This window comes from Clavelina lepadiformis, chromosome 3, assembly GCF_947623445.1.
Source record: "Clavelina lepadiformis chromosome 3, kaClaLepa1.1, whole genome shotgun sequence".
NCBI lineage: Eukaryota > Metazoa > Chordata > Ascidiacea > Aplousobranchia > Clavelinidae > Clavelina > Clavelina lepadiformis.
Genome location: NC_135242.1, coordinates 18,548,156 through 18,567,008, shown reverse-complemented (window position 1 = coordinate 18,567,008; position 18,853 = coordinate 18,548,156). Strand labels below are relative to the sequence as shown.

Below are 18,853 nucleotides of genomic sequence, written 5' to 3'. Positions count from 1 at the left end.
ACTACAGTAAGGTATATCAATTAATTATTTTGCGAATGTACAACGTTAATTTTTATACATTGAACCGAGTGCATTCAAAACAAATGGAAATACCTTGATTATATTGAAAGGCCAACAAGAATTTTTTTTTCTTTAGATCGATTTAGGGGGGTATCAGGGGCGCTGAGTTCGAAAATGCCATTACTTTTGCAGAATTGGCTCTAGTTCTTGAGATATTGCTTCTTCCTACATATACCATAAAAAGTTGAGTTGTCGGACACAAATTTTTCGTTTGCGAGGTAAATAAGGCCTAAGGTTAGTTTATATCATCTCCCATCAAGCACTAACATAAGCTTTGTAGCGCACTGATAAGGCAATAGTTAGTTTTATCCTGAAAGTTATCAGTTAAAGGCTATTTTTCTGAATAGACAGCTTACGCTAATTTATCCTCCCACTTGAGCTGAAGAATTATGTTAAATGACAGGTACGCCTATCTCATCACCGACGATTAACGTGCTCAAAGTTAACATACTTTTTTAAAGTCAGGATATAGATAGTGTACCTTAAGCCATGACTTTAATTTATGCTTTAACATTTTCAGACATTTTAATTCACAGGTGTTTTAAGTGTACTTTGGCATAAAGTTGGGAGATCAACATAAATGCTGGGCACCTCACATGGTCTGCAAGCATTGCACTGAAAATTTGCGTTTGTGCACTCAAGGTAAAGTCAAATCTATGCGATTTGGAATCCCTATGGTTTGGCGCGAGTCTAAGAATCACAATGATGATTGTTATTTTTGCATGAATGATGTCAGGTTGAAACCAGAGCTTGGTGCAAAGTATAGGTTACGAAATAGGGGATTCCCGTATGCTCCACCATAGGGAAATCTCAAAAATGTTGCATGGTCATTGGTCAATCAAAGAGTGGTCAAACAAAGTACGGTAGCACGCGTTTATCATACCAGCGACGGAATAATGCAAGTTTCAAAATGGCTTAATTAATACCCTAGCTAACCACAGTAAAAGTAACTGTTTGCATACCAATTTTTCTAACCTAACCACCTATGTTTAACAACTGCCTGCATGACCTTCTTTCAGTCACTCTCTTAAATTATTTTTGGTCTGGTGGGTACGAAAAATCACTATTACTGTTTTAGTTGTTAATAGCATGTCAGACTGCAGAATAATTGGCATAGGCGCACTCAATATTGTTTTCCATGAGCTACTGCAGCGAACTTTAGGGGTGTAATTTGGCACTTAATGACTTGGACAGAACTTATGTGCAAGCCACTAAGCCGGATAGTAGATATTTGATTCAGTGTCTATAGTCAAGATGGTTGTAATTAATACCCAGAAACCAGGTGAGTATTGAACACCACTGTAATGGTTATCTCACTCTCAGATACTGGCCAAAAAGGCTGATTCAGCATACTGGTCAACGTTGTTATTCATTGTTGCAGTAATTGTTATTGTAATTATATGATTTTTGTTGTGGTATTATTGTTACTGTAATTGTTACCTTCAGAAAACAATGACTATCAACATTTTTGCTCATTCTTCTATCTCACCCGTTCCATACACGGATCATTGAAACTAACTGGTTTCTTCAGTTAACTGTCCTCCACCATGACACACATCAGGTTTGCATCGCCTTTGTGTGACTCATTTTTTACCCTTTGGGACCCACTGACTTACAAAACCTTGCAACCTTCTGAGCCAATTGTTTGGCATCTCCAAGCACAATTTTTTGCTGTCGTAATCTACTTTTCAGTCTGCTGTGTATTGATTGGATAGGTAATTACTAAACTTCTACACAGTATGACAGTTTAAAGTGGTGTGCAGTTATCATCAAGTAATGTCATGCTAAGCCATGCAAAGCATTTCTCCAATCGGAGGAAAAATTATAATTTGATACCACTAAAGTACATGATAAATATGATTTAAGATAACATTTTCTGCATTCATTTTAGATGATTGTCTAGGGACAAAAGAAATAAATCCATATCGGTGCACAATCATGATTATTTGTTACTTAGCTTATCCTTAAGAAAGTTTTTGCTACCTTTTCCAAAAATTGTTACTATTATGTTAACTACATTATATATATTTTGAAAATTATATATATATATATACCTTTGGGAATTTAAGTTAATAAACAGAAATGTTTTGAAATTATTAGATAAAATTAAAGATGTATATTTACATTTTTTACAGAAGTTTTCGCAAACATTTGTACAATTGTATAGGGTTATTATCTAACTAACTGTTCCAAATGGAAAATGCATTAGTTACAAGTGCAATTCTTATAACCATATCAAGAAAATCATCTCTATTGTATTTGGATGTAATTTTTATAACAATTTGTATCTTTTGCTGCATTTTACAAGTTTTGCCGGCAGATTTTCCAAAAAAATGGACAAAAAGGTTTCGCCCTGGTAGTCAGTTTGTCTTCCAATATGGTTGTGTTGTTTACCCCATGGTTTTGAGTCTCAGCTCATTTACGTTAGATGATGTCATGAACTCCATCATTTGTTCTCTTATTTCCCTTTGCTTTGTCATTGTTATATCAAATTTTAATATTGTGCTTAAATTAGTTTTAAAATTATTTGTTGTTGGATTAACAACTTATTGCATTTTTAATACAAACATATTGTACTCGCAGTTAATCTTTAAGATATGTGCATTTTGTATTTTCTTTGCAATATGCTTCTATGCTATACCCGGCAGTTTCACTCTCGGTGAAGGTTTTCTTGTTTGCCAAATGCTTACAAGCATATATGACTATGAACTAGTATTGTTTATGACCTCCGCTGTAAACATTGTTGATGTTTCTATGTCATTAGCCAATACTGTGTTATTTTTTGTAACGTTTTCTATACTTTTCTTTCTACTTCTGCCATCGCTATCAAAAGAATCAATATTTTATAGTGTCGGATTTTTATTTATAATTACAGCTGTGTATAATGATTGGTTGGCAATGATAGTACTAGAAGCATTAAAGTTTATGATGCAAAAGAGTTTCCATAGATTTTCTTTGCTATTATATTGGGCATCTTTAGTGTGTGCCTCTGTGGGATTTGTATCACAAAGACATTCGTTGGACAGTGCTTCAACTAGTGAAAGAAAAGTGTTTCACATATTTATTTTGCTTGTGTACATACCAGGATTGATTTGTGACACCCCATTACTTTATTTGTGTTCAGTTATTGCATGCAGTTTGTTTGGCCTTTTGGGTGTTGTACATGCTTTCAAGATCAAACCTTTAGGAGAAGTATTAGACAAATATTTGAGATTATTTACAAGTAAGCAAGACACTGGAACATTCATTTTAACACCCATTTACTTGCTCCTTGGCTTGTCATATCCAGTGTGGTTGTGTTGCATGAAATATCCAAGCCTCCTTGAAAATAAGACAAAAGCAATCCCAAAAGAAGGTTACAGTGGAATTTTGTCAGTTGGAGTAGGAGATGCAGTTGCATCTGTTGTTGGATCGAAGTATGGTGCAATACGTTTCACTGGAAGTGGGAAAACTGTGGAGGGAACCATTAGTTCCATGCTTGTTCAATTTCTTATTGTTTTAGGTATACACTATGTTAATTTCATTAATATTAATAGCATAGTTTCAATTATTTTTGCCATTTGTCTAACATCACTTGCAGAGGCATATACAGACCAAATTGACAATTTAGTGTTACCGTTACTTATGTATTTGCTGCTCACGTAATTGTAGCACTCTCATTACTATTAACATTTCTTTCAATAAAATATTTTACTTTTCTCCATTTAATTGCTGTAAATACTTGTGTTGGCAGTTGGTTTATTCAAAGGCAAACATAAATGGAAACGGAATCTTTATAAACAAAAGGTTTCAAATAGGCATATAGAAGTCTTAATTAGGCTAATACATGAAGTTTAAACAGCAATGTTAACATGATGAACATGTTCTTTTGTAATTATCATATCATCAATTGGTTATTGATCAGTTGAATGAAATTGCCACCATTCGCATAACCAGTATCATTTCAACTTCATCGTATTTGTTATTGAAATATGGTTGTGGTTCAACAGTCACTTTTCCCCATCCACCTCAAGTTCAACAGCATACACCAAATCTGCCATGCAACTTTCTATCATTGCATTATAAGCCCTGTCTTGCATTGGCTTGCATACAGCGGTGTCTGTTGGCTTAAACTTAAAATCTGGGCCAAAGTTAACACTGACAGTGGCAGTTTTGTACAGTGATATACAAGGAAAGTAAGTCCCATTATAAATCTCATTTTCCCAAGTCTTTCCCTGAGAAACACCATTCTTTAAAAACTCCATGTAACTTCCAAGCATGGGCTTCAAAGATTTTTCAACTGCTTCTACTTCATCCTGCAAAAACACATAATTTTTAATGACAAAACCATAAATACAACACATTTATAAATTTGTGTTGGGTGGTAACAATGATTGGTTCAGTAAAACAATCAGCATTTTTTACATTATCCGATGCAAATGCCGCATAAGTTGACAAACCTTTTCTTCAAAATACAAAAAGCTCTTAAACTTAATCAGAGCATTATCTTTGCAGGTGTCCACTAGTCTTTCAGACTGTGAACTTGGAGGAAGATAGATATAAAATCCCAGTACATCACCTTTCCCATATCCATCACTGTAGTGCTTTCCCCTGCTCTTATGAAATCTGATCCAAATACAAGAACTGTGGTTTTTGAAAAGCCCAAAGAAAACTAACTGTTGTTCTTACACACCTTGTTCCTTTGCGACTTCTCCATGAGTAGCTAAATTTATCATAACCCAAAGGAGCTTGTAGATTTCCTAATTTCTGAGACCAGCCAATCCTTGTGGCCGAACCCTCTGGCATGTCGGCAATTGTTACTTCATAATACCATGCACCTTCATGAACAGAATGTGAAGCACGAACCATAGAGTACCCTTTTTCACCAGTTACCGATAATCTGTCATCTGAAACCTTCAGCTGTGGTGCTCTGATACGAAAAAATTAAAAGTTACTTGTTTTGACACAATGAAGTACAGTATTATGGTTAATTTTACAACATAAAATATGGTTTCAAACGCTAAACCTGTCATGAAGGGTCAGAAGAACTTTATTGTGCAACCATCTCCTGTATTGCTTTCCAGGGATTGGTTTTCCTGGTAGATCTGAATCAGGATCAGTGTCTGGAATATGTGGATCAGGCTCTGCCAATATATATCGATACCCATCTTTATTAAAAGGATGTTCCAATGGAAATCCATGGGCCGGAAGGCGCTAAAAAGATTTTTAAAAATCCTTGTTTAACCATACTTACCAGATAAAATGGTACTGCATTGTTTATTACTGAAGTAAATCTTAAATGGCAGTCAAGAAGTTTATTATAAAATGCCTACTTCTAATATCCCCAGAAATTCAAAACTAATTACTGATATTTTAATGTCCTGTCTTCCCCAAACCTATCAATTATATATATTCTGGACAATTGGTTGCTTGGTGGAAAATGGATATTGACACTTTATTTTCTATAATAATACTTGGTGCGACTTCAATTTGTTTTGAGTCCTTTTGTGCAGCTTACATTCAAAAGCACTGATATATAAACTGTATAATCCAAGAAATACGATACACCATTATTCCAAGTTTCACAAGCAACTCAAACAAGCATTCATAGTACAATTTTGCAGAAAGTAAATACTTGACTGTAGGGAACTTCAACTTTACTACGCTTGTTGTTGCTTGCACTACTATTATCTTGCTGCTTTTTACGTTTTCTTGTTCCACGACCCTTTCCTAATGTCTGAAGGGTTTGCTGAGTTGGTGGTGGAGCATTATTGTATGGGGAATTCATTCTTGAAATCTTTTCTGATGGAACACAATTTTTGTCACAAAATACAATCTTCAGTCCTTTAGTAAATGATTTTGCCACATTAATTTACTGTATTAAATATAAGCATAGCCACCCTGCAAAACAATCGGTACTGTCAGACTGGAAAGTTTGCAAAAATGCGGCTATTAATCAGCACTTGTTTTGTTGCGATGGCCCTAATCGGCAACTCACAAAGTTCTGTACAAAATGCTAGATGCAAAATAATTAACAATTACAAAGAAAATGCTGTTCTTATCATATTTGTCAAACAACCTTTTTTCATCAATTTCCACTGGCCAGAGACCAAAGCATCCTACACAACTGTTTCTTGCTTATTAAATAAAAAAGTTGTCATTACTGGGTATACATAACAATGAAAACTAGGGTGACTAAGATCATTCTGACTGTAATGTAATTGTTAAGGTATCAAATATAAGTCATATTATATATATGATATAGATATTGGCATAAAATGTTGTGACACATAACTTTATTTGAAAATTTAAATGTCATATAACCTAAAATATTTAAAGCGATCTAGCCAATCTGTGCAAAATGAATGATGCAAAGAAGTTGCAAATTTAAGCAAACTAATCCCCAGGCAATCAGCTTTCTTTAAAGAAAAGCAAACTTTTTTCATTCTTGGTCAATAGTCCAATACGGCATTCTAGACCTTGTAAACCAAAAATTTTTCAAGGAAACATGCCACCACACCCTCCTACGATTGATTACTATGTCTCTTGTACATTCAACTGACTGCAATGACCTTTCCACAACGGCCATCGAAAACAACTTCTTGTCTACACAGAAGTACTCTATTAGTTCTGAGTCATATGCAATTTTTTTTTTTTAAATGTCATGTGTTTCTTTGAAGTGAAGTTTGTTACCGAAACAAAAACCTCTAGGGATCAGTGGAATGCTTTTATCGAACAAATTATTATCCCCAAAATTACAAAGTCGTACAACTATCATTCTCAAAGTTTCTCTATATATTAACTCTTGATCTATGAGGTTTTGGTGGGTTTGGTGGCCATGCTTACCTATCATCTTATAGCACAATTTTGTATTATTGCTATCTGGCAATGGCATGTTTTAATCCTTGGGCTTTGCCACTTTTTCATGCTTGTTAAGTGTTTGTGAGCATGTGTTTTATAGTGCAACAACTATAACAGTTAGCATCGTAACTTTTGCTCCACACAATTAATGGCAAAAGATTTGGTAGAAACCCAGCAACATCATGGAAGGACTTCTCTAAAGGTGCCTCCAAAATATACAGGTTCGCTTGGACTTGTAAACTGAATTGAAAGTTTTTTGAAACCGTGCATTTAGTTAGGTGATTTTACAGTATTATAAACATATTTTAAAACATAATATACACAAAAACAACACAACTCTAATAAAATAGCGGGCTAGCACTACAAAATTATGATTTTTGATAAATGACAAATGGTATTCGTACATATGGTGAAGCACTTTTTTGGTTGGAAGTTAATGAACGCACTTGCATTGGCCATGTCAGATCAGTTATGGTGCAACATTAGTTTCACAAACAGCTTGAGAAGCAGGTGCTATGACGTCAACATATTCAATGTTTTCAAATAATCTTAATTTTAAAAAATATTTTAAGGTATTAAAAATTTTAATGTACTTTTGCACTGCCACTGCTCTTTTATTTTTTTATCAAAAGCGCGGTGGTAATGAAAAATCAAGCTAGTTGTTACTAACACACGCCAATGAACAGGAAAAAGTGACAAATCCGAAAAGGCTTAAAACAGCCTATAAAATAACAACCTTAATAATTGCTGGTAGTAACTAGCACGGCCATTAAACCCATAATTAGTTAAATCCATGAAAAGTAAGCAGACGAGCAGGTGGTGTGTTCAAGCAACAAATAAATAAAAATCACTTCAAATCTGTTTGTCAGTGGACAGGAAAATAAAACCCAGCCCGGTTTCTGGTGGCCATAACACTAAAGAAGGGTGTTGTTGATTAGCCAGAGTTTGTACAGCAGGAATGCACACCAATGATAAGTGTATTTAACCTGTTACCCAGCAAGATGTCACCGTACCAATCAAGATATTAAATACAGTAAATAGACTAAATACATAGGCGAGATAGGATTACGGTACTGTAGTAGGTGGGTGGTTTTTAAATTTATCGGGCTTTAGTTACCAGGCGATACAATTAAATCACTACTTCTATTACTGAATAAAAACCCACAACTTTAATTAATCTGCAAAACATGGAATTGAAGAACTGGTTCTGATTTATAAGGGTATCTCAACTTTATTTTATCTGTTGAGTTATCTGACTCTTTCTATCTACTATAACCTTTTGTCGGCCGAAAGGTTTTAATATTACAACAGAAATAGCTCACAAAAATTTTTTTTTATTAAAGGTGCTGTAAACTTTCTCAATATTACGAATAACCAAGAACATAAGTAATACTACTGCTTATAAGATGTTTATTGAATAAGTTACGATCACCATGACTAGCTTAAACAACTCATCTGCTGGTTTCGGTGATTCACTCAGCTAATTCTCTCTCTCTCTCTCTCTGCTCGCTGGTAGAAGTGCGAGCTAATAAACGTGAAAGCGATGGGAGTTAAAATGTTCGACATTAAAAACGCAGCAAATCGTAGCAGATGCAGCGAGCGAAACAATGTTTTGATAATGTGAGATGCACATAGCTAAAGTTGACACATTGATAAATAATAATTAACCAGTGTTAACTGTTAACGTTAAGAAGCGGGGATTTTCAGTAAAGACTTCTTATCACATAGATGCTGGAAAACAACCTGGGAACATACTAAAAGGAGTGTTCACACGAAGTTATTCAGAGCAAGTTTCCAAATATCAATCGAAAGTTACAGTATTTATCAAAAAACAATTTCATAAACTTCAATCAATAACTAGAAAACACTTTTGCAAAAAATGATGTAACGGTATAAAAATACAACCCAGGTCGCTACAGAATGAATTATGTGCAAAATATTGAATAAAATATGCATAACATTATCATCTGAAAACTTCACAAAAAGATGGGTAGCATATTTGAGATTAAAGCCATTCTTGAAAACTTTGTAAAATATAACAGTAAATTTCGTTAGGTCTAACCACTTTTTAACTTCCAAGTTTTACAAACTCCTCTTTCAATCACAAACCTAGTAATACCAATAACCACAAAATTAACCATTTTTATAATGTAGTCTTCTCAATTTCTATTTCATTCAATTAAAACGTTGTTGTTATGACATCAAAAATTGTGTCTGATGATATTTTATAAACAAGTGATTGTAACTTCATAGAATTGACCTTCATTTATAAGGTCGTCATCGTCTATGTCGTAATTTAACTTGAGTTTAATATAAAGACTTTGATAAATATAATATAAACGCGTGTTTATATTATGTTCATAATACGCCTATATACTCTATTCTTCGGTCTGACTGAGACCACCAAATTCCGACAGAAAATTTATTACCCCACCAAAGCAATAGACATCTTAGTTTCTCTTAGTTGTGTAACCATAGAAATCTAACAACCACAAAAATGAACCAAAAGCAACAGGCGCCTTGCGTGTCCATCAAACTATGAAAGGATCCAAACCAGATGGTCCAGCATGAACTACAGCGAAGTAATGTATAATGTTTTGTAAATTTGGACAGTCAGACAGTAAGGTGGGACTACCTACTTTAGCCGGTTTGAATTAAGTTTTATTTAACCTAATTACAATACTTACTGTTGAGTGGCCTATCCTTGGAACTTGCACGAAGACAAGCTCGACAACACAACCGGTACTCGAGCGGTGCAAAATCATTGTCGATTTTAAATTATGCACAGAATTTTCTGTCCGAGAATAAAAATAAAGCTGGTGTACTTTAGCGACTCATATTTTTCGCCCATCTGTCAGTTTCAAAATACTGAATTGGGTAGCCTAACCTGCATCATGGATGGAAAGGTTACTAACGTACAGCCATATGCTTTAATAGTGTCATAGCTTTAGGTGCATTACCTGCATAGCAAATTAGTTGTGCAACACATCAAAATTTTCTCTAAACATACAGATTCTGCATCGATAGAATTTGTTGCTAAAGTTTTTGCAATGAGGTGTTACCCGCCCAGGCTACACTTTGCAGTCTAGTGCACAAATTAAAGTACTGGAATTCTTCGCATAGCCTAATTGCAAATAACTATTCCTAAAGTTTTTACTTTTCAAACGTTAGTGCTTTCCACACTTAGTGTAATGTTGTTACAAAGCTTAAAATATAATTTAGAATTAAAAGGTTTTGAAATTCTTTTACTTCTTTTGCATGGAAATTATGGCTTTAGCCAATTCAGCCCCGTTCAATTCCACCGTTATAGCAGTCAGACAAAATGTCCTACACTTGGGGTTAAATTGACGTAATCAACCACTACGTGCTCATGGGAGAACCATGTATTTCAGCTTTAGAAAATGTCAGTTGAGAAAATGCAGAATTTAGAATGGAAAATTCAGTTTCACTAATTCTACAAATTGTTGTCATGAGTTTTTTTCATTTGCCTTTAGATATTTACTTGCAGTACTGCCTCCAAAAAGTTTGGTGTTTTAAAAAGGATGATTATTCCTGTTCGATGCTTTACCTGTGGTAAAGTTGTTGGTAACAAATGGGACGCCTATTTGGGATTGCTGCAAGCAGAATACACTGAAGGGTAGGCAATAAATTATTGAATTTTTTAATATGTTTGTACATGTATTGAAATTGCAACTATGCTTATGAAAATATTTACGACAGACAAGATAACATGAATTGATTGGGAAATGTCTTTTACACCCACTTTTCCTTAATACCTAGCTTTCCAGTGTTTGCTATGTATGTTATCGACATAGCATTTATTGTTACAAATTACAATACTAATTATGTTACGAGAGGATTAATAGCTGGTATCCTATTTCAACAGTTATTTTGAAATATTAATACATCATGTACATATATATACTCTGTAGAAGTGTGACATATTCATTTAAATGTTTTAGGGACGCATTGGATGCACTTGGATTAAAGAGATATTGCTGCCGCAGAATGTTACTCGCTCACGTTGATTTGATTGAGAAACTGCTTAACTATGCCCCACTGGAAAAATAATATCATTTCTTGCGGTTCTGCAACTTTATGCATTGAATAACAAACAGTAGATGATTAATGTCCTGTTGTTGATCATTGCCTTATTTTTTTACGCCTGGATATGCGTTTTCATTGACCTGCCTGTGCCAATGAACTATCAATACTACTTGTGCAGAGTTCAAGATGGCATGAATGTATTTATCATAAATTGCAATTTTTTTTTAACTAGGCACCATGCAACAGGTAGTTAAACTAAGTGTCACACTTCAATATTTTTTCTGCATCGTCCGTTTTACATTGATGAAAATAAAGCTATGCGTGCATTATAATCGCTTAGCAAATGAACATATGTAAATATAATACAAAATACAAACATCTTCACAAAGAACTGTCCCGTTTCATGACCAGTAATAACGTGTGTTAGCTACATAAGTGTAAAACAGGATAGGTAGTATGCATTAAATAAGGCCCATATGTAATCAATTGCATACATGCATAATATGTTTTACTGGGGCTGCCATTTAATCTGGGTTTACTAAGGTTTCAAGGTATTTCTGCCGAAGTGTACTGATGTATGCTCCACCAGGTATCCTCCACACTTAGGTCATGGCAAATCGCAAGCTTACAAAGAAAGCAAATATATAACAGAAATAGGAAGAAAAAATGCGTACAAAATACTCTTTAAAAGGAAAGGACCTTAAATGAACCCAAGAAACACCAACCTAAATACAATGTGGCTATATTTGCTATCACGGGTATATATACTGAAACAAATTATGAATACGTGCATTTACAAATGACACTGAACACCAAGTTAACCGGTTACACATTGCTCTCGTATCCATTTATGTCAAAAATTGGCAGGAAAAGTCATACATCTGCCTATTTGCATGTCCCCAAGTGTCTGAGGAATCAGTAATATACACTTGAAACGGAACGTACACACAATATATATTGATTGCACATTTGCTACAAAAATATGTCATATAGCACATGTTGCAAACAATGCCTAAAATGGCATCTCAGTAAAGTAATTTGATTAGAATATATTCTGACACAAAACTTGCGACATAACTGAAATAAACCATATGAAAATCACAGATTGAAACCTTTAAGTTCTTAGAAAAAATATAACCGAATAAAAGACAGCAAATAAAATATTTAGCTTTGTAAAGGCTTCACAGAAATAAACGCCTGGAAATGGCTCATTATTTGAGCAACACTCTTACGAACTTCAGGTGAACTTGTAGGAATACATTCTACTAGTACAGGGTAAATGTCAATAACATGTCGCCATAGAGAATCATCAATGGTTTTGTGTATTTTCTTAAAAGTCTGTAATAAAGCATCCAATGCCTTTAGTGCAAACATGACCTCACTCAATTGATTCTCAGGAAATGGGAATTGTGTTTTCAATCTATCAGCACTAATATATCTTGTAAGTGCACTTCTACATCTTTGTACAAGGCTTGTAACAGTAATTTCATTTATCTCAGTTAGTTTGCCGTCATCTGCATTTCCATTTACTGCCGGCAGCATTGAAAATTGAAACAAAGTACTGAAACACTGTTTGCTCAGTTCATCACGACCACGTTCCTTACCAACTTGAATGTCTATTTCACTTGTGGACAATGGAATTGAACCTTTGTTCATCATTGCAACTATGCGACTCAAAAATGCCTTGGGAAATGATGCCCTATAAGGGAGAATCTCTGTTCGAATTAGTTCAATAAGCAAGATATCATATGACTCATGTTTTCTGTGGTCTTCTACAGACAATATGGCGGGTGCTGGTGCTACCGGGAACAAAAAATCTTCCATACAGCTTGCGAGCTCATCCCACAAGCTGTTGAAAAGTGACATCTGAGAATGCTGTCGGACAACAGGTAAACCAGACTGAAGAATCTTCATGAGTGCATTGACGGCTAGCTGCCAAGTAGTTGCAGTGCGAGTGCCATATTTTTTCTTGATGGGTACTCGCAAAGTCTTCACGATGGAAGTCAGAATTCCGTGTTGAATCACTGCTTTGTGACTAGCAGTAATTTGAAATAATTCCACCACCACTTGTATACAATACTCGGCAAACTTGGTGTAGTTAATACAAACCCATTTGTTTTTATCTGGTGGTCCAATATGGTTCTTGATGTCCCCATAACTAGGTGGATTAGATGCAAAATGAACAATAGAGAGCAAAAATTCAAACACCGCAGGATACATGGTAGAATCAGAGTAGGAGGAGACAGACTTTTGAACAATGTCCACTGCGTTAACAACAGCTTCTTGCAATGGAGTTAACACCTCATTGGAAGTTGGCATAATAAATGCAGTTGAATCTGACCTCACTGGAACACAAACTGAACCATGCAAAACTTGGGCCAACCTCTTGAAATCTGTTGAAGAAAATGTGCCATGAAAGTGCTTATGTATCATAGGAAACAAAAGTACCAATGATGTTAAGTATGCCTGGGAAAGCATTTCGTCTGGGGCATTTTGTCCAGGTGGAGGAGGCAGGGTCACTTTTACACCAATATTGCACCATGCATTCCAGGCCTTTTCCCATATTACTGGATCATCTTTCGTGGGGTTGCCACAATCGGTTGGGTTTAAAATCTCCTCAAAACTGCAAAGGGCAGCACGTGAAACTTCTGTACTCATAGTTGTTGCCCCAGTCTGTATGTAATCTAGCACTTTTTCCCAAGCTTTTGTGAAATCGTCCATTTCCAACAAAATTGCCCGCTTGGTCTTAAACACACGTGCAATTCCTGCAAGTGTTAAGACACTGGTTTCCTGCCATTGCTTTTCTTCAGTATCTCTCGAATGGTGCATCAAAATATTGGACCCAGCTTGTTCACTACGGTCTCTCGGAGCTATGCTGCATGCTCTCTGGACATCATCCATAAGTGTGAAAAAAACTTCCCAAATAAGATCATGCCATGTTGCTTTGGACATCGTAGCCCAATGCGCTGATATTGTTGAAAATAGTGTCTGCCCTGCACTTTTCCTTATCGCTGGTCTGCTATCAACACATAAGTTTCCCATTTTACGAAACAAATTCATCCAAAGAATGTCTGTGACAGGAAATGTGCCACTTTCATCAAGAAAGTTTTCTTCTTTAAGTTTGATCAATTCTGGTTTTATCTTATCCTGGTGTTGGTGCATATAATCAGACATGCTCCAAAGTAAACCGATAGCAGTCAAACTGATATTAAAATCCTGAGACTGCTGTGCAAATTGAGCTACCACATCAATGCACTGTGACAAGGAAGACACCGGTAGTGATAACATATAGTCACTTATGACCAGCTGCACACTCCGAAACCCAAGGCGAACTAGTGCATCTGTTGTATGGTCTGTAGCTGATCCTACTATCGCCAAAATTTCCGGCCACCCACTACTTAGCGATTCACCACAGCTACGTAGTATTTGCAGAATGCCATCAAGTTGTTTTTGCCGAACATCCAGGTGATTAACAGCACAAATTTCTTTTAAAGGCATAAGGAACATATGAAGCAGTCGTGGGTTATTGCTCAGGCTATCACCGTGGTAATGCTTTAGAGCAGCTTTCACAAGAGCTGTAACTCCTTCAGCACCCCATTCCCGTAATATTGTGTTCGAATGTTGGCAAACTTCAAGCAGATGACCAGTAACCGGTCTCCAGAGTATTTCTATTCTTCCCATGTTGGCGAGACCAGTTTCCATTAGTTTTGCAACTGCAAATAAGCTTGGCTCTTTCACAGTACTGTTGTACGCCGTGTCCATTGCTTCAACTGACAAAGAGCACAGGGCATTGATCAGGTGATGGAGTGAAACATCATCTAACGTTTGGGACGCTTCAAACAGTCTTGTTAACATTGTCGATAAGACAGGGAGATCGCCTAGCACAGCAGTTGTTAAAACTGTATTACCAGCCGAAGAACCACCATCTCCACCAGACCTTGCACTTGGCTTAAATTGTCCACCAACAGCCGGCTTGAGTCCCAATATCCACACAAGATGTTGCAGTGTGGTTAATATGAGTTGCCATGCCGTGTTGATATGAGATCCATAACAGTGAGCTAAATTCAAAATTGTCCTCATGCATTGCACATTTTTAGCTGTTAGTGATACAGAGTTACCACTGGATTGCAGAGACTGCCCAACAGCTACGACATGTTGATCTGCCATATTCTGGTCAACATTCTGCGAGTTGCATATTTTTTGAGGAAGACGAGGCATGGAAGATGCAAGCACTGGAATCATATAGTGTGATGGCAGAGAGGCTTTGCAAAGGACTATAATAAATGCGTCCCTGGCCGAATTGAGTTTTAATTGTCCACAGATGCCTGCAAATGATTCTGTACATTTTAAAACGTTTTCAGTGCACGACTCTTCTGTACTGGCATCTAGCAAAAGTGAAAGGACAGATAAGATTCCACACCATGAGGAGTTTATCATTTCCATTAAAACAGCAACATCATTTGGTCCATCCCTTTCACGTTCTTCTGCCAAATCAGTATCAATAATAGCAGTTAGTCCTCGGATTAAGTCCAACATCGAAGTATAAGCCATTGTCAAAATATAGCCTTCAGGGATAGGAGGGGGTTCAGTTTTATCTAAAAGCTCAAGGTACATGTACTTAATGCAGTTTGAACTGTCAAGAGGTAAAGTTATCAAGGGAATAGTGATTCCGTGGTATTCAAAACTTTGTTGTGGATGTAGTGAACTGCTCAGGCCCATCGTAGTTGAAGTTGCACTTTCTAGCACAGTGTTCAACATTGTGCTTGAATTTGCCTGCACTTGCACAAATAAATTTTGGATAAACATCCCGAGGGAAGAGATTAGGTTGTGGAAGATCTTTGTGCTATGTGCCTGCATGTCATATGCAATACAGAATGATTTCAAAAGTCTTGGTTGGGCACATAGCTGACAGATGACTTCCACAGCTAAGGCTCTTTGCCACGACGGTTTGTCAGTATCAAGAAATTTTATTAACAATGACAAAAATATCTCACTTTCAGTCACTAGAGCATTGTAATACTTTTTAAGCAAGATCGACACAACCCTCAACAGACGCATGGATATGGGAAAATAAGGTTTCTCTTTTGTGGGTGTGAGGGCTACACCAGATGGGGGTGGAGGAGCACCTTGTCTATGCTTAATGTTCGGAGAGAAAAGCCTGATTACCAAAGCGCATACTCTGTCCTTTAGAAGAAATTTGAATTCTGGATGTTTTCTGAATATGCTTTCATATTCTAGGAGTACACTTTCAAGTAACTCTAGACCAAAAGTGCGTGTCATTTCAGTTATCCCAATTAACCAATGTGGACTATCTGCATTTACAAGCTGGCACAGATCTTGAAATAAGTTGTAAGCATCTTCTACAACTGGAGTCAGATTTGATGGAATAGCAAACTTGTTGTTGCCCGACTTTGGAAGGTAATCCTCACCACCCCAATCTTCCACCTTTTTAGCTGTGTCCTCTTCAACAACACGTTCAAATATCATGGAAATCACTTGCCGAACAGTTGCTTCTGCTGTGTTGTTCGTGACTTCATTTTTGGTGAAATGTAACCGAAAACAAAGCACAATTGCTTTTGACAATGACTGTCCTTTTAGTTCACTTGACTTAGATGTAACAAGCACAATTACTGTCTGAAGAAGACGAAGTTGGAGTTCTTCTACTCCTTGTTCAAAAACTTGCCACAGCACGTTCACCACATTTACAGCCATCACATTATCAATTACTTCATGGTTTGCCATACGTTGAATTGCGGTAAGACATAGTTGCACAATCTGAAGGCTGTGTGTGTCACATCCCATAACAAATGGTTGCATGATGTCACTGCAAGATTGGCGAAGAAGGGTAATAATTTTTTGAGAATCAAATCGATGTCCAGGTGGAAGAATTGTTCGAATTTTCATGATTGCTGACTCTGCAGCTTCTTTAACAGGAGGACATCTCCTCTTTGTCTCATTGGAAAGTGCTCGCAAATCTGACTGCAAATCCTCAATCAGACGCTTTTCTCTAGTCACAGTCATTTTTTGTTGTCCGTCACGAAACAAGTGTTGGTAAGAACTTGAGAGCATCAAAATCTTTTCACAACATGTCCAATGCAACCAATCTACAAAAATAAAAAATATGTTTTTGGTATGGAAATACTGGATGCTAATGTCTTAAGTCTATGAACAGTTCCAAATTCAAGCAAGATAACAAAAAAGTGAAAAACCAAATAAAAATGCTCATTTCTTAAAAACTAGGGCTCGAGAGATGAGTGAAGTACGAAACCACACCAACAAAAATGACCCTGTTTAACCATACTTTTTCATTAGGTGTGCAATTCTCTTTTTGGTCAACTCTCACAGCATTCTACACATATTGCATTATCTGTATTGTGGTTTAATAGGTAAGCTATTATCATCTACTAACCCAATAGCTGGTAGGATATTAAGAATTACAATATTAAATACATTCTAAAGAAACATAAATTTTTGACGTACATACACATTTTTTCAGTCGATGGATTTTTAAAATAAACTAATCAAATAAAATTTTAAAATAAAATTAATTTTGGCGTAACTGCGTAAATTATTTTGGCTGCTGGCGAAAATGGCGGAAAAAATTCCCCGATTCCACTATGGGTTGGAGATAATTAACCTCACAAAAATCAGTATGCAATCGCCATACTCTTTTTAAAAATTTTGACAGTTATTAACACATACACATAATTGCGTGTGTCGTGATGACCAGTAAACATAACTTAACTACTATTAAGGTAGATCAGGGGCGTACAACTATTTATCTCGATGGTCAGCAACGTACAAGTGTAATGAAGCTGAGGGCCAAACAAAAATTAAAAGCATTTAAACATAATGGACAACTTGATGAAGTAGGTTTCTCATACTTTTGCACTTCGACTTGAAAGCTTGAATAGGACAGAGTTATGAGGTAATAGTAAAGAAATTATGACGCAATAATTCATCAATACTCATTCTAATATGGGAGTGTAAAAGAGACCTGATGAAGTCTGTGTGGGAAGTGGCCGGCGGGCCAAATGTTGCATGCCTCCGCAAGCAAAATTTTATGCTACCTTCAAGCAGTTTGGCTTCAGACCAACTTTGAATACATTGGCAATGACCCTTAGTGGAAAGTGTGTCACCTGCACGCAGAAAGTTCATCAACATGTACGCCGATCTTTTTTATCTACATGCCAATTTATAATCAATAAACAAAGAAAAAGTGGTTGCTTGAACGCCAATTTATAATAAGGTTATTAAGGCTTCGGTGCATGCCATCACGCCAAAATATGCGTCTTCACACGCACTAGTTCTCATCGAAAACTGCCATACTTTTCAGTCAACATAACGACCAACTTAGAATAGTATTGGCAGACTAGTTACATCGACAGTCGGCAATTCATACAATAACTTAGCTATTTAATTAATTTCAAAACTTCACCTACCTGTACACGTTAATGGGTGATCAGGTTGAAAATCTGGAATCAAGGAAAACTTGGAAAAACGAACAGAGTATCCAACTTTAAGCTAAATTAGCAAGACCTTGCAAATGATTTGACATCTACAAAAAACAGCCTGGACATAAAATTAAAGTCTGATTACCATTCTCAGTTACAAAAATCTAACTAAGCCATGTTATTACCATGATGGTGATAGTGTCTGAGGCTTTTAGCAACGTCTTACTCATGAGCTGCAACTAGGCCATATAGGCCTACTGATATAGCCTCTTCTTGTCATAGAGTGCTGTAGTAGGCTATTAGCTTTTACACGAAACAGAACTTATAACTGTATGACACGAGACATTACAAAGACGTAAGCCCAAAAATCACCTTTCCCAGACTATAGGCTTTTCAGCTAATACAATCCTAATTATCTACTGCGTCAAGACGACTCTTAACAAACTTGTCAA

General features: G+C 36.2%; 4 protein-coding genes across 5 annotated transcripts; 2 read left to right on the top strand and 2 right to left on the bottom strand.

Annotated features, from left to right (window-relative positions):
• The first annotated feature begins 911 nt into the window (after positions 1-911).
• Positions 912-3,807, top strand: LOC143449482 (dolichol kinase-like). Its single transcript, XM_076949696.1, has one exon. The coding sequence runs from the start codon at positions 2,254-2,256 to the stop codon at positions 3,703-3,705; it is 1,452 nt and encodes a 483-aa protein (XP_076805811.1). The 5' UTR covers positions 912-2,253; the 3' UTR covers positions 3,706-3,807.
• LOC143449483 (set1/Ash2 histone methyltransferase complex subunit ASH2-like) lies at positions 3,782-6,416 on the bottom strand. Its single transcript, XM_076949697.1, has 5 exons — positions 5,675-6,416; positions 5,066-5,253; positions 4,733-4,969; positions 4,500-4,665; positions 3,782-4,355 (listed from the first exon to the last, which is right to left on the bottom strand). The coding sequence occupies exons 1-5, from the start codon at positions 5,825-5,827 to the stop codon at positions 4,050-4,052; spliced, it is 1,050 nt and encodes a 349-aa protein (XP_076805812.1). The 5' UTR covers positions 5,828-6,416; the 3' UTR covers positions 3,782-4,049.
• A 3,960-nt stretch (positions 6,417-10,376) lies between these two features.
• LOC143448815 (DNA-directed RNA polymerases I, II, and III subunit RPABC5) lies at positions 10,377-11,279 on the top strand. The gene is made up of 2 exons (XM_076948705.1): positions 10,377-10,537; positions 10,863-11,279. Exons 1-2 carry the CDS (start codon positions 10,443-10,445, stop codon positions 10,969-10,971), a joined length of 204 nt encoding a protein of 67 aa, XP_076804820.1. The 5' UTR covers positions 10,377-10,442; the 3' UTR covers positions 10,972-11,279.
• On the bottom strand, positions 11,128-18,752 carry LOC143448814 (protein MON2 homolog). Of its 2 annotated transcripts, XM_076948702.1 has the most exons (4): positions 18,587-18,752; positions 18,390-18,505; positions 17,945-18,130; positions 11,128-17,051 (listed from the first exon to the last, which is right to left on the bottom strand). In XM_076948702.1, the coding sequence occupies exons 3-4, from the start codon at positions 17,988-17,990 to the stop codon at positions 12,112-12,114; spliced, it is 4,986 nt and encodes a 1,661-aa protein (XP_076804817.1). In that variant the 5' UTR covers positions 17,991-18,130; positions 18,390-18,505; positions 18,587-18,752; the 3' UTR covers positions 11,128-12,111. The 2 variants fall into 2 exon arrangements, with proteins under 2 accessions (XP_076804817.1, XP_076804818.1); XM_076948703.1 differs by lacking the exons at positions 17,945-18,130; positions 18,587-18,752 and having other exon boundaries at positions 18,390-18,521.
• Positions 18,753-18,853: the final 101 nt, after the last annotated feature.

What these genes read in the sequence shown, in the direction of transcription:
- LOC143449482 (XM_076949696.1), top strand. Translation starts at nt 2,254, where the DNA reads ATGGAAAATGCATTAGTTACAAGTGCAATTCTTATAACCATATCAAGA.
- LOC143449483 (XM_076949697.1), bottom strand. Translation starts at nt 5,827, where the DNA reads ATGAATTCCCCATACAATAATGCTCCACCACCAACTCAGCAAACCCTT. An exon ending in CTTCTGACCCTTCATGACAG is followed by an intron (nt 4,970 to 5,065) that starts GTTTAGCGTTTG and finishes TTTTCGTATCAG; the next exon opens with AGCACCACAGCTGAAGGTTT. An exon ending in AGAAGTCGCAAAGGAACAAG is followed by an intron (nt 4,666 to 4,732) that starts GTGTGTAAGAAC and finishes TATTTGGATCAG; the next exon opens with ATTTCATAAGAGCAGGGGAA.
- LOC143448815 (XM_076948705.1), top strand. Translation starts at nt 10,443, where the DNA reads ATGATTATTCCTGTTCGATGCTTTACCTGTGGTAAAGTTGTTGGTAAC. An exon ending in CAAGCAGAATACACTGAAGG is followed by an intron (nt 10,538 to 10,862) that starts GTAGGCAATAAA and finishes TAAATGTTTTAG; the next exon opens with GGACGCATTGGATGCACTTG.
- LOC143448814 (XM_076948702.1), bottom strand. Translation starts at nt 17,990, where the DNA reads ATGCAACATTTGGCCCGCCGGCCACTTCCCACACAGACTTCATCAG. An exon ending in TCCCACACAGACTTCATCAG is followed by an intron (nt 17,052 to 17,944) that starts GTCTCTTTTACA and finishes TTATTTTTGTAG; the next exon opens with ATTGGTTGCATTGGACATGT.